Source organism: Solea senegalensis, linkage group LG15 (genome assembly GCF_019176455.1).
Source record: "Solea senegalensis isolate Sse05_10M linkage group LG15, IFAPA_SoseM_1, whole genome shotgun sequence".
Lineage (NCBI taxonomy): Eukaryota > Metazoa > Chordata > Actinopteri > Pleuronectiformes > Soleidae > Solea > Solea senegalensis.
This window is the reverse complement of record NC_058035.1, coordinates 2,865,982-2,883,432: the sequence shown is the minus strand read 5'-3', so window position 1 is coordinate 2,883,432 and position 17,451 is coordinate 2,865,982. Positions and strand designations below refer to the sequence as shown.

The 17,451-nt window shown below is 42.7% G+C and overlaps 1 protein-coding gene across 2 annotated transcripts in view; it reads right to left on the bottom strand.

Moving 5' to 3' along the window:
* Nucleotides 1–5,875: 5,875 nt before the first annotated feature.
* The window catches only part of LOC122781617 (protocadherin-15-like), a 266,246-nt gene continuing 254,670 nt past the window's right edge, over nt 5,876–17,451 (bottom strand). Inside the window, exons 35-39 of one of the 2 annotated variants that reach the window (XM_044045417.1) lie at nt 13,995–14,016; nt 12,913–12,951; nt 12,701–12,774; nt 10,672–10,786; nt 7,794–10,516 (exon numbers count right to left, since the gene is read on the bottom strand). In XM_044045417.1, coding sequence (XP_043901352.1) covers nt 8,627–10,516; nt 10,672–10,786; nt 12,701–12,774; nt 12,913–12,951; nt 13,995–14,016 — 2,140 coding nt within the window. In that variant the 3' untranslated portion in view covers nt 7,794–8,626. Of the gene's footprint in view, nt 7,295–7,793; nt 10,517–10,671; nt 10,787–12,700; nt 12,775–12,912; nt 12,952–13,994; nt 14,017–17,451 lie in introns of those variants that run through there. The other variant, XM_044045416.1, reaches the window with a different exon arrangement.

The window sequence follows — 17,451 nt, the reverse complement described above, 5'->3', positions numbered from 1 at the left end:
TGTAAATTATGTTCCAATTTTGGGGAAAACAGACAATAAATGCGGCACATGTGAGTGGACGCCAATGTGATTGACAGCGTGTATCGTCCAATAGGAGCCCGGTGATGCCTCTGACCCTCCAGGTTCACCACATCAACATGAAGGTGATTAGCGCGGACGCAGTTCTGTTTAGATGCTCCCACTTCTCTGAACTCAACTGAAGGGTAACATGGTGGGAGGTCCGTGAATCTGTATCGTCTGCGGCGATGCTACATCACAGCAAACCAGCATATTAGTATGAGCTTGTTGCAGCGAGTAAACTGAGGGCCTCCAAAGGCCAATTAGAATAAACAAGCTGTCAAAAGCCAGTGCAGGACCAGAGCCTGGCCACAGTATCTTTGTTTGGTGCACAACCAACACACAGACAGCAACCTTTACTTTGCAGACTCTCCCCGAGTGTATGAATAATAGCTTTACATAAAACCTTGAAACTGTATGAAAGCATTTCTGTTCTATGCTACTTATATATGTATATATACACACAGGTCTATATAACTGAATAGAATAACTGATATAATAATAACTAAATAAAAAGAACAACTGTTGTGTACATATATTTAAACCCTGAGGGTGAAGAATATCAGTGACAATTCACACACAAAGCTAATGCTCTACTGCAGCTTCCGCTATTCATCTAGTGACTGTACTGAGATGAACCTGGATCTGTATTCATGTTACATCTTTCTTTACCCAGTGAAAACTTTGAAAAAAAGTTGTGAAGCTCGTACCTTTGTGAGACTCGTGTTCCTTGTCCCATGTTAGCGTTCAAACATTAGATAATCATCACTTAACCCTTCAACACCTAAGTCTCAAAGAAAATGTCCTCTAACTAAGTGTCTTTGTCCATTTTTACAGAATAACTTCCAATATCTGGCAGTTATTTACAATTTACGAGTGAAATTACCGTAATAACCACACATTGGCTTTGAAGTGCAACTTTGCAACTTTGAAGTGCAATTTTCTGATAGCACAAACTGTCGCGTAATTACGGTAACGCCAAAGTGTCGCCTGCGATATGCTCGCCGTTAAAGGGTTTTAATTCAAATGCTCTTGGCTTGACACATATAAGGTTGTACACCAAACTACCTATAAAAAGTTACTGTAATTGTTCCATAAAATGGATGAACATTGGCTCATTAAAGCTGCTGTTAGCACTGTTGTCTTTTTCAAAAAGTCTCTATTTCGACAGACTCAATATACATCATTTGAAATTGTGTAGGGCCACTGTGACCCCCAGATTTGAACTTTCTCTCGCTTAGACTCAAATATGTATGCTAAGATAATAGAGTTACTAAGCAGAAAGGTCTTCGAGGTCAAGGCAACCTTGACCAGTGAACACCAAAAGCAGAATCAGGTCACCTTCAAGTCCAACTCAACAGCTGTGCCAAATTGGAAAGGATTTCCTCCCTCATGCCTTATGCATGATTCCTGAGATCACAGTGACCTGTGACTCACATTCATTTAATGTTTTTAACTTTGAGTCCATGCAAAGATGTGACCTGCTTCAGGTGTCACCGGTGTGGACGCATGAAAAGCGCTTTTGTATGAGTTTATATGAGTATCTTCACGTGGAAAATAGACGCGTGCTAGAAGGTCTAATTAGTGTCATCCTCCCACATTTCAAATAAAAATGTCTTTCAAACACTGTGAGGCAATCTGGCAAATTAGTATTTTCTCCAGAACTGAATTACAAACTCAGCCTCAGTGACCCGTTCTAGTTTTAATGACCTCTTCTAGATTTTGTTGTAAGTATTTTTTGCAGATTACCGCGTTGCTTTGCCTTCACGATCTTTCCGTTATGATGGATTACGCTGATGGGAAAACAGTAATGAAACCTCAGGTATGTTCAGAAATGTTCTGTACAGTGCGCCCACATTTCTCCGCAGACAGTGTTGTATAAAATAATGTGAAACTGCCATAGCCGAGTAAATCCCATTTGAAGAGTCGCAGGGCTTTGCGAGTTCTCTCTCTCTCTCTCTCGTGTCTTTTGTTACCACGGGGATGTATATATCCATTCTAAATGCTATAATTTAATCTAAGTGAAATGATGAAAGTGAAAAGTAAAAAAAGAAAAAAAAAGGTTTGAGACTGCAACAGATGGATATGCTCGTTTGGAACCTTTCCATTATTTTTTCGGTCAGCTATAATCCAATTCATCAGGAAAGTATTCCAAAACGAGATTGGTGAAGTGTGTCCTTGAGGGCACAGATGCATTTCATATCTACTTCTAATTATTTCTCGCTCTCTCGCTCTCTCGCTCTCTCTCTCACTGAATACTATTGAGCTTAGGTTTGGGCAATGCCGAGTGAGCGACCTTTTTGTCCGTCTGCAGCAGAAAGGTCAAGATATACGCAAAACATGTAGTGTTTCATGCATAACTGTAAAAGACAAATAAAACTTTAATCTATATTATTTGCATCTGTAGTTTATTTTAAAGTTAAAACCAGGTTTTTAACCTCTTTCCTATTTTATTGTTTTGTTTTATTGTTGTGTTTGCATGTCTTTCCTTTTTAAATTTGATTTCCCTTTTACTGTGAAGCACTTTGAGCTATAATCGATTATCGTTATTATTATTATTACGGTTCTATGTTTTATTCAGAGGAGTGGACGCATACGGGAATGTTTTCCATCTGTTGGATGAACTTAAAACTCAGACTAAGTCGCCAAAAACTGCAACAACCACAAAAGACAATGGAAGACCAATAGAGCTCCGGCAGTCACCTGACTGCTCACGGTGCCACGTTGGCAGGAAAAATTAATGGCAGCAGTGTTGGTTTCAAGCTGTAAGACTTCACTCTAACTCCGCGGAGATCGGGCAGTATTTCACAAAACCTGGCAGACTGAATATATCCCACTCTTAAACAGCTCTGGGAGGTTTTCATGAGCATGGCATCAACATACTGGACGACATTAAACCCAGACTTCAGCTTTCTGCTGAACTTTCTCTCGCTCTACTCCACAGAATGCTCACACATCGGAATAAAAGCATGTCAAAATAAAAAAGATATTTAAGTGAATTAGCGCAGGAGTCTGTAACAGGTGCTGAGGTTTTCATTGAGAGAAGATGGAGCTGCCATGTAGAAGGAAAAGAAGAAGACCACAGACAAGGGCACTTGGTGTAAAGAAGACAAGGGAAAGGCAGACGAGGGTACCTCATGATACCATGTGAAAGGTGGATGGAGCATCTCTTAACGTAGATTTCTCCACCATTATCACACTGTGAACTCCCTTCTTCTTCTTCCCCTCATTAATTTGGGTGGTGCCACCCTGAGGAGACATGAAGTAATGACGCCCGGCGAGTGAAATTGGCTGGAACTGTTTACTTAAGAGCGCCTTAATTTGTTAAGTAAAACACCGACATTTGCCCTGGCGTATTGGTTATCTTATTGCACTAGGAAGAACAACGAAATATCAACAGATCTATATTTTTGACCCACCCTTAGTAACGATGGTGAAGTTGAAAAGCTTTCTGGTTGGCAGTTAAGTGGAAACTTGAGGGGAAATTACTGCTTAATGCTACCATGTCAAATAAAATTAAGGTTTTATTAATGTCTTAAGTGGAAATTTGAGGGGAACTTACTGCTTAATGCTACCAATGTTACCATGTCAAGTAAAATTAAGGTTTTATTAATGTCGTAAGTGGAAATTTGAGGGGAACTTACTGCTTAACGCGACCAAGTCAAGTAAAATTAAGGTTTTATTAATGTCGTACTGTGTCTCAAAATCCTGAAAAAACTAGAAAATGATCGTTGTCAGTTGTTATTTCCTTTAAGTGTCCCCTTAATTGCCGACCAGTAAGCTGCTAACCTAAGAGTTGTGATTCACGTACCTGATAAGCAGAGGTCACTCGTGGGTTCCCATCCTATCCACGTCTGCTGCTTCTCGGCATCTTTGGTGATCGGGTCAAACGGTCTCCTGTTAGCCTGTCCCGGACTGTCCCGGACTGTCCTTGCATCCTGGCTCACATCACCTGTCCACCATGTTCACTTTTAATGAAAACAGCCGATGAAGAGACGAGTTGCCTTTCCCCGCCAAAGTGGCGTTGCCATGGTTGCATGACAGCGGCTATCGGAGCTCTACAGATAGAAGTGCGATATGACAGATGACAGAGTTATGAGAGTTTTGAGAATGGAGTGGAAGTTTGTGACAGATGACAGTTAAGAGAGTGAAAGCTCTCATACAGAGGCAGGAGAGTCAGCGTAGCAGCTGGGTTGTGGCAGTGAGTTCCATGATTGACGAGCTTCTCCACAGAAGGCTCTGGAACCTATGGTAGAAAGTCAAAAATAATCTTACCCATTCGTCTCCTACGGCGGTCAACACCACAACGTTGAATAAACCACTTAAAGTTCACTGAAAGTGTTTTATTTGTTCAGATTTGGAGTTTGGAGGACAGCACGTCATCTGGAGGAAAGAGGATGAAAAACTGAATTTATGCTGGAAGGTTGTAAAAATTGGTCAGGTTTGAAGGAAGCCTGGAGCAAGGTCAAAACACAAGGAAACAACAGCAGATCTTCCTGTCATGTATTATTTCCCTGTTTTCTGTCAGCACAGTGCACGGATATTTCCTTGATACTTTCTTTGACACCAGGCTGCTTTACGTGTGAACAAGGTTGACCCTCAACCTGTTTTCCTCCGAGCACTTCAAGCTTCTTCACTTTGGCATTCAGCTGCTGCTCCTCGGTGAACCATAGAACCTACAAAGAATTCTGTGAACTTGGTCGGCATTCGTTGAGTTTGACTGACTGCGGGACACCTTTTTTTTTCCTTTGGAAATGTCTGGTTCTGGATCTGATCTTTCATGTGTCCATCTCTGACTGACCAAGAAGCAAATGAAGACAACTGGTGGGCCTAAAGACACCTGGATGGAAACACAAATAGAAATATCAAATAAAAGACTGATTGATAGTTGTAGTTCACCAAGAAAAGCACTCTTCTTACTACAAAAAGTAGTAAGAAGAGTGCTTTTCTTGGTGAACTACAACTCCTACTATTCGACTACTATACTATTCTATGGAAACAAGCATGAATATGTATTTTATTTAAGCACAATTTGGAAAACAAGGTCAAAACTTGCGATACGTTTTAAATAATTTCACAGCTTTTCATCATCTTATCACCTCAACTCATCATGGACATCCTCCAAGTATTTGTTGTCAAAATGAACACAGTTCTAGTGAGTTGACCTTCGAACCAGAAAAGAATTGTATAAAATACAAACCCAACTGTCAATCACCACCACTTCAACTGTCATTTGAAATGCTTTCCTGGTCCCTTGCAGTTACACAAGTTAACCACAAGATGGTTCACTATTTTGTTTCCCAGTTTTTCTTTAAAAAAAAAAAAAAAAAACAACAACTTTTATTGTGCTTTGTGTTGACAGATGGGAAAGTGCACTCAGAGAAGAAGACTTGACAGGAGACTTCCCGCTGCTCTTCAGAGACACCGTGGCGACGCGCGTCCCCCCGTGTTTGGTGACCTGTCACTGCTCCTCTGTTTAAAGAGAAAGCCCCAGTGCTCGGAGAAGCCCTCACTCTGACAGACGGACAGGGCTCTCCACGCAAACTGCATCTTTTATGAGCTTACTGTTGGGTTCGGCCGCCACAGTTTTACCTCCACATTCTACTGTCATCTCCGTTATGAAGTTCAAGGACTCTACACTCTCTGTGAACGCAGACATTCTTCACATTTTCTTCTCTCCTCTTTTTGTTGTGAACACGACGAACGCGCTTCGAGACGCAATTAGCGTTAGCGGCGCTCGCTAAAGGACCTTGGTGTTGAGGTTAGAGGGAAGTCACAGGGAACCGTTGAAGTCTGCAATTATACTTCACAATAAAAATTAAATTACTTCACAGCTTTATTGTCCAGTGCGATACAGTTGTATCCCGACGTGTCAGACAATAAAAACCCTCATTAACGGTGCGATTCAGCTTCCTCACTGTTGTTGAAATACTGTGACGACAGTCATGTGGGTATTATGTTTTGATTTAATATGTTAGATTCTCCATCTCTGTTAGATACAAAATAGACAAAAATAATTTCATATATATATATATATATATATTCCTCCAGAAATTTTTTTCCAAAAACATTGTCAGGTGATCACAACGGAAAATATTCAGTGACAATCTTATATGCAATTAAAATGCCTCTTTTTTTTCTTTAGCAAAATATGTTGGTTTTTTTTTTTAATAGACTATACAATGACAAGTTCTGAATCACCGAGATTTTTGCTGTAAATACTTTAAACGACGTCGTGAAATGAAGGACAATCAGATGCTTCAAGATTAAATAATAATAATAAAAAAAAGGAAGAAGACATTTGAGAAAAGGCAGCAAAAAAAACACTAAAAAAAAATGTCATTTCTCTTTGAGGCACTCCTTTCCTTGCAGCTCCGACTCTCCCTCTGCTAAAGCCCTGTCGATGATTTATGCTCGGTAACAAACAACATCTCTAACATATTGTAGTTAAATAAAATCTGACAGTTTGTGTAATCACCAGTCGTGGACAGCGATTGGAGCTGATACAGTTGAGGCACACAATGTTTTTTCTTCTTCTTCTTCTTTTATGGTCAAAAACAACATGATAAAGGTGAGAATATAACGAAAAACAAAAAAGGGACATACAGTAAATTTCCTGCATGGTCAGTCAGAGTTTGGTCATTGGTATGTGCAGATTGTTCCAGGGTCCCATCCATAACTCCTCCTCGTCCGACAGTGTGTGGTCACTGTGGCTCTCCAGCGTCTCCCTGCTGTTCTTGAAGTTATCAACCGAAGTCTCTTGCTCCCCGGCGACACACAAGCCAACGCTGTTCCTGTCGATCATCGCCTTGGCGATGCTGGATTTGGACCCAAAGCTCTTCAGCTCTTTGACAGCGGACGTCAGCGAGCCGCAGGAGGAGCGCGTGTTGAGGTTGACGTCCACGTCGGCGGGAGCAGATGTACCTGTTCCGTTTTCAGCGTTGTTCCCCGAGCCCTCGATGCTAATAACCGGGGGAGGCTCTTCATGTGTCACGCCTAACTTGTCTAGTTTTTTAAACTGCTTACCGAGGCGACACGGAGAGCCCACCTTCAGGTTGTTCGGGTGCGTTAGCCGCCTGGTCCGGACGATGGTGCCGTTTTGTGCGAGGTAGACGTTCCCGTTGATATTGCTGTTCGGGGCTCGGTTCCAGTGTGTCTCTGTGCTGCTCTCCTCTCCTGTAGAGGTGGTCTCGTTCTCTCGATCTACCACGAGCTTAATCCGCTTCTTTCTACCGGCCTGAGGAGGAAAGAACGGATTCTAGTGAATACATTTTTGGTTTTCCAGAAAGCACAAACAGCGAGGTCGCACACCAGGTGCAGTGAGATCACAGCTTCCATCGGAAAACTCGCGGCAAAGTTTGCTTCTTAGATTTTACTTAGAACAGGGGTGTCAAACATACGGCCTGGGGGCCCGCCAGAGGGTCCATTCCGGCCCACACAAATTTCACACTACAATTACAATCTAAACGTAATGTCAAATGCAATATTTTTCACTTCCAGATACCTGTGACTAAATGTTTGTGCCTTTATAGATCCAGTGTGCTGTGCAAATAGTACATTTAGGCACGATATTGTTGAAATTGCACTTATATTTCTCAAGAAATGTCATGTTTTGTAAAAATATCCTTCATTAAATTAAAACAAATGAGAAAAAAACAAAGGAGTTCTTGTTGTTCATAGGTTATTATGCTATTATTTTACTATTTTTACTGGTCCGGCCTACTTGAGATCAAATTGTGCTGTATGTGAACAAAAATGAGTTTGACACCCCTGACTGACAACTTTACAGGAGGTTGATTAAATGTGATTTTTTAATCAAATAACAATAGTTTGGAGCATGAAATGAAAAGGCCGCTGTGAAGTTAGCTTAAATATAGCCGACCACTGCTGGAGTCGGTGTTTGAAACTGACTTCACAGACAAGTACTCTTTGAGTTTGGGTGCCATTTCATTTCATGGGTTTCTTTAAACAGTCATTTTGATTTTTAAGTCATGTCCACACACTTTTAAGTAAAAGTGGGTTTTAAATGTGTAGATTTATCCGTTGCAACTGTGGCTGTGGGGCGCCAGGGTTTGCCAATGTAAAATGTCCAATCAGATGCAAATAATTGGCAAAAATGATTAATCAGTCGACCCCTACTACTTGACTAATTGATGTTTGGCTAAAAAAATGATTCTGGGTAACCTTAGTTTTCTATAGGAAGCGGTGTTCATGCACATATTGCTGAAAATGTGTTATTTCCGAATCAGAGGGAAAAGATTCAGAACAAAACAGATCACACTGTTACATCACGGCAGACTGGAAGAGCAGAGTGTGAATCAAAAAGTAAAGGTGCGAGGACACACTCAGGAAACATCAAAGAGGAGAGCGAGGCAACGATGTAAGACAGAGCAAAACCCGCACACGCTGCAGAAGGAAACCATCAATGCTTTTCCTCGCTAAAGGGGGGAAAAAAGGACGTGTGAAACACTCAGCCGAGGAAACATTTCTTCACTCTCATGCAAAGGTAATTGATTCTTTTCTCTCTTACTTCACTGTGTACAATCTCTCTCTCTCTCTCTCTCTCTCTCTAGAAGGCAGTCAAATTTCCTTCAGACTCTGAATCGGCATCTGATGTCCCAGTTTTTCCAGATCCTGAAGATCTGTCAGAGGAGATGGCGTCCTCGTCTACCTCAGTGATCGGGGACAGTCCTCCGTACGTCTCGTCAGAGGTGATGCTCCTGACTTCGGTGCCATATGGGGGGCCGGCGTAGGGGGCAGAAGGCCCTGGGTCTCCAGATGCCACACTGGACCTCCTGGACGATGCGTCATCGCTGGCTTCACTGGACGACTCTTTGCTCTCTTCAGCTGCCTCAGATTCTTCCTCCTCCTCCTCCTCCTCTTCTTCACTCTCCTCTGTGATCGTGCTTTCGGATCCGCGGCTCAGGATGGACTTTCTGGAACGCCGGCTTCCACTGGTCGACTTGGAGCCAGCTGAACTCCCCTGACTACCCAGGGAACTCTGATCCGTCATCTGACTGCCGGAGGACGAGCCTCCACCAGACTCAGATGTTTTCCTCTGACTGGACCCACGAGATGAGAGGCCTTCACTCGCAGACTCTGCCTCACTGGCAGTCCCTGACCCTGACCCTGACCCTGACTCGGCCTCTGCCTCGCTGGCTGTCCCCGTCCCTGACTCTGCCTCGCTGAGCTCTTCGCTGGACTTCTCCGATGACCTGGTTCTCTGTGACGACCTAATGCTTGAACCTGATCCTGACGCAGCGCCGCTACCGCTGCCACTCTCACTTGGACTTTCACTTTTTCTGCTACCACTGCCGCTACCACTACCGCTGCCGCTGCCACTGCCACTGCCACTACCACTGCCGCTGCCACTGCCACTCTCCTTGCTGGCCTCAGTAGCTGAGGATCTCATGGAAGAGCGGGCAGATGACCCACTTTCCCCAGCACTCCCTGAAGCCTGTTCCTCTTCAGACTCTTCATCAGAGTCTCGCTCTGTTCCTGTGCCTCTTTCTGAACTTGTTTCCTTCTCTGTAGCTGTGCCTGTCCCTGATTCTGATTCTCTTTCAGACTCAGACTCTTTCTCTGAGTCAGACTCTTTCTCTGTTTCAGACTTTTTCTCTGTAGCCGACGACTTTTCTGACTCAGACTCTTTCTCTGAGTCAGATTCCCCGTCGGACCCAGATTCCTTCTCGGTTTCGTCTCCTTCCGATTTGGACTTGCTCTCCTCATCCGAATCCCCCGGTTCTTCATCAGGCTCTTCCTCCGAGTCCACAGTGCTTTCATTGGCATCATCCCGGTCAAGATCCACTTTGAGATATTCTCTGTCAACACTGCTCTTCTCTGAGGATTCCTCGTCGGAGCCTTTCTCCTTGCCGCTCCCGCTCGCCTCTGCTTCTGGCTCACTTTCTGTCACACTAATAGACACTTTAGATTTCCTTTCATCCTCACTGGCCGCCTGCGAGGCCTCCTCGTCTCTCTCGCTGCCGGTAACCGAGCTGCGACTCACGCTGCCCTGGGACTTCCTCCTCATCTGCAACTTGTTGCCCAAGTTGATTTTCTTCATAACTTTTCCGAGGCGGCTGCGGGACTCAGACTTGCCGTCGATGGGTCCCGTAAGTGCCGGTCCGTCAGTCAGACTCTCCTGGCTGTCGATGCGGCGTGCTGACATGAGTTTGGCATAATCTTTGTCCTTCTTCCCAGCACCAAACATCTTGAACATTTTGGCCTTCTTCCATGGAGATGGGCCAGCATCAGATGGTTTGTCTGTTCTCTTGCTGGCTGCCAGGAGCTTGCTGAGTTTCATGACAGACTTCAGTTTCTTGGCAGCCTTGGAAGGCTCAGCCGTCTCTGCTGGCTCAGCTGGTTCAATCTCATCCTCAGGCGGCCCGTCTCTAAATGCAACCCTCTTGGCAGTTCCTCGACCCCGCGCGCCGCCGCGGCCCCTGCCTCTGCCTTGGCCCTTAATAAGACAAGTCATGTTAAATTTGGAAAACCTTTTGGTGATGATACAAGCCACAATGTTAAAATCACTCATACTTTTTCATCGACACACTGAAAAAATACACAATCCAGTTAGTCCATTATTGACATTGTCACAATGAGGAAAGGTGATACCTCAGGGCCATGTGGACTGTAGTAATACCCATCATCCTCCACGATCACCTCTCCATATTCATCATACATGGGAGTAATCAGCCTCCTCCGACTGCCAAACTGAGGAATGTCATACCTGAGAAAAAGGCAGATAAATAGATTATATTTATGATTGAGTTTTTGGAATTACAGTGGGATACCTTCACCTATTTCCAAAATAAAAATAAATTGAAAGCATGATTGAAGTCATGAGATTAAATGTTATGTTAATTACCTAAAACTCTAAAACATCGAGAGGCAACAATTATCTTTTAAAGTTCCTGTCTGTGCAATTTTGGAGGATTTAGTGGCAGACGTTGAAAACACTTATCTTTGTAAAAGTGTATAATTATTTAAAAAAACAACAACTTGGTTTTTGTATAGCTTTAGCATTAGCCTTTTATATGTTATTTAGGCAAAGGTCTTGCTTTATGGCCTCTGTGTTTCCTGTCCAGAGCCACATGAACCCTGACATGAATCCACCTTCACAGATACACACATCACCCAGTGATTGTCTAGAGCTAAATTGAGCCTTTAACACAGAGTGTAACGCTGATGTTGTCATGAGCGCACTTTGCATTACCGTAGTTACGCGCCGGTTTGTGCTAGCGGAAAAATCCCAAATGTTTCTGAAAGCTGAGAAGGTGCACATCGAAGACAATGTGTGGTAATTACGGTAATTTCACTCGTGCTGTTTCAGGAAGCCGGAGAATCTGCACCTTTGTCGCCAGAGAGGAGAGAGTGGGAAGAAGACCTGTACATAATGTAGTTTCCGTTTTTTTTTGCACACAAAACATTACTGTAATTATTACTGTTTCATACTGACTAATTTCAAATTTAACACGCAAAGTCTGTTTGTTCATTTACTAAGGAGGAGTATTAGGGTCACATGTAAAAAAAAATAAAATAAAACAGCATTTTCTCAGAATTCATGCTGTTTCATTTATTTATTCTTTCTTTCAATTTTTGGCCCCTAATGCTCTTCCTTGCAGTGTTTTTCTAAATAAATGTTCTTGTTTTTTAAATCATTAACATATTTTAACATGCAGTAAATCGTAAATAAATGCCAGATATTGAAAGTTCTTCTGGAAAAATGGACAAAAGCACTTAGTTACAGAACATGTTTTGGTCCTTTTATGGTTAAATTAAGCAAAAAAGTCCAGACGGACATTTTGAGGGTTAGATGTTAAAGGGTTAAAGCTGTAGAGCCAGCGACTGCTCCTGTACAGTGACAGTCAATATGCCCTGAACTGGCATACAACAGTTTAAGCCAGTAATCACACGGCCTGTCATATCCATTCACACCTTTTATGTTTGAAATTTCTTTTCCCTTTTTAACCCCAAAAGCCTCCATCTGTTCTACCTGGCAGATCCCATTCATCACTTCAAATCGTCGCCGCGCCGCCGCTGCACTTTCTGAAAATCACTTGCCAACTTCCAAAGGAATTAATGGAGGAGGAAAAAAAAAAAGAGGCACTAAAAGAGATTTTACATAAATATAGGTACGTACACTAACATGTCACCTGCTGCAGAGCGGGAGCTTTTAATGAATAACAAGCTGTTACAGCTTTGAGTTCCATGTTTTTTCCTGTTTAGACCATATGGGCAACATAAGAGGAAGGTCCAAAAACATCCCCTTATCCGTTAAACCACAGGAAAACCACCGGCAAGTATAGTTGATGGGGTTTAAATGGAAGAAGAAGAGAAGGGCGAACACTTGGTTGGTGCGTGTGAAGCTGAAGGGGCAGCAGAAGTAACTCTTTTATCCTTTTATTATGAACTTCCTCCACACGCCCGCAACTCCCAGCAGCCCTGAGCAGGAGATGCCGAGCCACAGACGTCAATGCGCAACTAAAAATACACTGACAAGCCTGCTTTTCATTTGATTTTAAGTTCATGCTCTCAATCACTTGGTTCAGGTCTTCTTCAAGAGAACACAATGCTGATTCTGTTCATTTTTGTTTTCTTGGCTGCAGTGTGGATAACAGGCTGAATTCCATGCATTGCTCACCCTTGGTCATAATTATAGTAGTCCTGCGCGTAGTAGTCCTGGCCCGGGTCGATACCTGACTCCATGGAGAGTTCCTGCATTTCAGAGAGGGGAAAAAAAAATTAAAGTTTAAAGTTTAAAGTTTTTGTTCAGAGTAAGACAGGAAAAGAAGAGCAGCAGCATGCAGGGGAGGTACACGGTCGGTGAATAAGGAAAAGCAGGAGTGTCTCTACCTCAGGTCTCAGAAGAGATGGCCTCAGCAGTTGCTGTTGCTGCCCAAGTTTAGTAGAAGAGGAAGATGAAGGAAGGAGGTGATGGAGAGGAGGAAAAGATCAGGAGACACACAAACACAGGGGAGAGTTTAACGGCTTCCCTTATGTCAACATCTATGTTACGTCGTGTTTCCGTCGAGTGAAGCGGTTTGGTTTGGTACAGTATGGAACACTCATCGGTACCCTTCGAACTGGAAGAGCTGGTGTGAATGCGACTTACCACGACTGGCTCCACCCACAACAGAAAAATGTCAGCACACACCCCGCCCACCAAGTAAAGGTACCGTTCTCAGTCAAAATGCAAGCCTGAACCAGGGCTTTACTGTTCCAAACCATACTGTACTGTACCATAGTGAACCGTACCATGATGGAAACACAGCAGTGATTCCCAAACAATGGGTCAGGACCCAGAGATGGGTCGTGGTAGTTCTTTTTTTGGGTCCCCAACATTTTAGTTCAGATTTATTTATTATTCGTTGACCAATTCAACACGATAGCAGGTGTTACTGACATGGCTGTACATCATATATGGAATAGGGTGAAGTTTGTTTGCCATCTTTACAAAGTGGGTCCCCATAGAGAATGTTTTGGAATCACTTAAATTATTGATTAATATCGATGGAAAGAAAGGAAATAGTTAATCCAGCCAATGGAGGAGTAAGAAATGGTATTTTTGACACATCTGCGTATTTGAATGTGACAAAACACAGTAGTTTAATTGTCACATTTGTCAAAATGAGAGTGATTTAGTTTGGTTGCGGGCTATATTTTATTTTTTATTTGATTTTTCTTATCTGCCATTCGACAGGAACACTTGAGAATACAACAGCAGACTTCTCGACACAAACCCAAACCGTAATGTCAGTGTCCTCAGTCCTATCAGCAGGATCTCATATTAATCTCATTCAGCACCCCCCCCCACACACACACACACACACATCCACTTGGTTATAGATAAGGATAATTGGACAAAAGCAGCCTCAAGCTGCATTGAGAGCGACAAAATGTCATAAGAGCACATCACGGCGGGGGGAAACGCTTACCTGCCTGCCGTAGCCTCGCCGCCTGCACCGCAGAGAAGAGAGAACAAGACAAATAATGAATGTGGAGTGACAGCAGCATTTCATGAGCTCTTAGATAAATGAAATGTTAATTCTGACGAGAGAGCGTCTACATTTTTGCTGACCGGTGAGGAAAATTGCATTTTTACTTACTGTGCATTTCCATTACAGAAATACTTCAATATTAAAGAGGCTGCACTGCTGTCACACTGTGTGTGTGTGTGTGTGCGGGTTTTTCTTTTTTTATTGTTGTTGTTGTTTTTCTCTTGTTATCACATCCAAACAGGAAGACAACACAATAAATGCAAATATCCACGGGGTTGAGAAGATGGAAGGTTCTGAAATGAGTAAGCGTTTATACAAATACATCTGTGGGGAATCTCCGAGCAGATATGAAGAGGATATTGTGATTCATGGAGGCGTCTCTTAATAACATTGGCTTTGGTTATCACGTCGTAGTGAGCCATTCTCTCAACACAACACAAGTAAATCTCTGGAAATCTCACTGATCAAGACGTGACATTCCTCCAGTGTAACAAGCACGTCCGTAACTATGACGACAGCAACGTAAAAAGGAAATGGTCTCTTAATCTGCACCAAACTCATAAATATCATCGTTTTTTTTTTAAAAAGTCAATCTTTTAATATGACAATCCCTAACCCACGACAGTTTATATTCTGACAATTTGATGAAAAGATGATGTGGGATAACATTAAAGGGATAGTTCAGGTTTAATGAAGTCGCCAGGGATTCATTTGCACACTTTGAGGCTTTTTCTAAATCTCCTGCACCAAAACCCATGAAGAAAACCAACATTTTTAGCTCATGGGAACAAAAAGGCGCTGCTACTGCTGCCTGATTAAGTAAGTTTGTGTCACTTAGGTAAATCCAAATTAAAGATTTCATAAAAATGAAGTCACTAATGAAACCCATTTAAAACATATTGACGGAGGCAGAAGTGGATCAACAAGTGCCCTAAAAATGCAGTAAAAATGAGTGTGAGCAGGTTAGAGAAGCGCGAGATGAAGATGGTGAGCATGCTCTTAAGATATCAAACGCTTACACAGGATGACATTTTATTGCCATGGGCATTATTTTTACGAGGCTAAAATCTATTTTTCCTTGTGTTCCTTCCACGTCTCCAGCTGGTTCCCGGTGCTGATGCTGTGGCACACACAGCAAAGCGATCAAAAGTAAAATCCACCATCCATGGAAACAAATACAGCACCCTCCATCAAATCTGATACAACTCTGATAAGTACACAGGTGAAAGCGCCGCCCTCTTAGTGAGAAATAAAACACAATTCCCGCCCCAGACGACACGAGCGGTGCACGTGCAACGCACTCAGACAAAGTCAATGAGATACGGCGAGTGATAGGAGCAGGCGGGCGCGCACCTCCGGGTTCACAAGCGTACAACTGTAACCTGTCTGAGGCCATAAATAATGACAACTCGCACACTCAGATATATATACGGCCGAGCGACTGGTGTGAGCTTCCTCTGGAGAGCTGTAATCTGTTATTATGTGCAGTGACCAGGGGACACAGCAGAGGCATATGGCCACACCTCCCAGGCAGAGGGGCTGATGGGAGCGGAGCGCTGATGGATGACCTTTCTTGGCTTCGGCCGCCGGCTGCTGCTGCTTCATGCAACATCAAGACAAATGGCCCAGTGGACGGGAGCCGCGGGACGTTTGCACAAGAGGGGACTTTTGGAGACGGGGGACGGGTGATATGATCCATGATCAGGTACACGAGGTAATGTTGTAGAAAAAGAGGTGAGAGGTGAGCCGTTGGATTACAAGATCCAAGATGTGAGGAGCTGAAGAAGGGAGAGTCTTCTATATATAACAGTATGGTGCATACTGACTCTGTAAATAACGCGCTTTCCAGGTTTCTCGCTGCAGGACGTGATGTAAGAGGCGTAGATCGTATTATTCTGCTCCCACAAAAACAAAAAAAAACTTCTCCCGCTTTATCCTGCACATAAGGGTCGCGGGGGGGGTCTGCAATCTCAGCAGACATAGGGCAATAGGCGTGGTACATATAGAGACAAACACCCATTCACTCTCACACTCAAGGTCAATGTGCCATATCCCCTAATCCCCAAATCTGCATGTTTTTGGACTGTGGGAGGAAGACACGAGTGCTAACCACTACGCTAGGGGAGTCCAAACTACAGGCCGTGGGCCAATCACAGCCCTCGGTGAGATGTTGTGCGGCCTGCAGCTTCGGTTTTATAATGTGTTATTTATGGGTTTATCACATGTCACCACCCCATTAGCTCCCGGGTTCGAAACCCACCTGTGACGGACAGCTTTATGCAGAAAGGCAATTCTTCTTTTTCATTTTATTTTCACTCCTGCACGTCTTAGATTTGGTTACATTTCCATTTAAAAATGATAATTGTGACAATGTTACTGTTTTTAAAAAAAAAAACACTGGCCCCAGAAATCTTCACATGATCAAATAAGGGGAAAAAAAACAATGTCTTTTTCTTGTCATTAAGATTTAGACGAGGAAACTGAAATCATCCTCATGTCTGGAAAGTAAACAAAACCCCAAACTACCAACCAACAAGGACAAGTACTGGAATCTATAACCTCCTGTAAACAACAATGTCCCCAGTGAGGGATGATAATTACATTTAAATTTAATCTAATTCAGTTTATAATGTTACCATTTTGATTTTTGTAAAGATTAAATCATTTAAATGACGGTATAATGTAATTATTGTCAAAATGTTGCTCTACATCATTTTGAATGTGGTGTTAGAGCAGATGGAAGTTTTTTTATTGAACATCCATCCATCTGTCATACATTATCTTCTTTTCTTTCTTTTTTCCTTCTTTTTCTTGTCCTGGATTTATTCATTATTGTAATCCTTTGTTTGCAGTAATATTGTCATCACCCAAACATATTATTCAGAGCTGTTAAATGAGCAGAATGTTCATCAAAAGAAGTATAATAAAAAATATAAATCATAAAAAACTGTTTGATGCAAGATCATTGATGACAGCTTATTTCTGTGCAACATATGGCCAGTGCTTTGTGTTTTTATTTAGTTCTGAATCCACATTGTAAAATTGAAATTTATTTCACTTCCCATGTGTTTTATTTTGCACCAGAAAAAAAGAGAGAAAGAGTTCAATAAATTGAATTTGAAAAATGAAATAAACAAGAGACCGTCCTTTAAAGCCTTACTACACTTTGCGTGGAAGAGAAAGACACAGCACGTCAGCTGCTTGCCTCTTTACAAAAGAGATTATCTCATGTCGTGAACACGGAATACAGAATCAGCGGGTCTTCGATCTGCCCATCAGGGGAATGAGCGATGAATCAAACATTACATTGTTCTGGAAGAGAGGGATCCTCGAAACCGTTTGCCTGAAGGTACAGAGGGTAAAACACATGGAGGGTACGTGGGAGACAGACGGA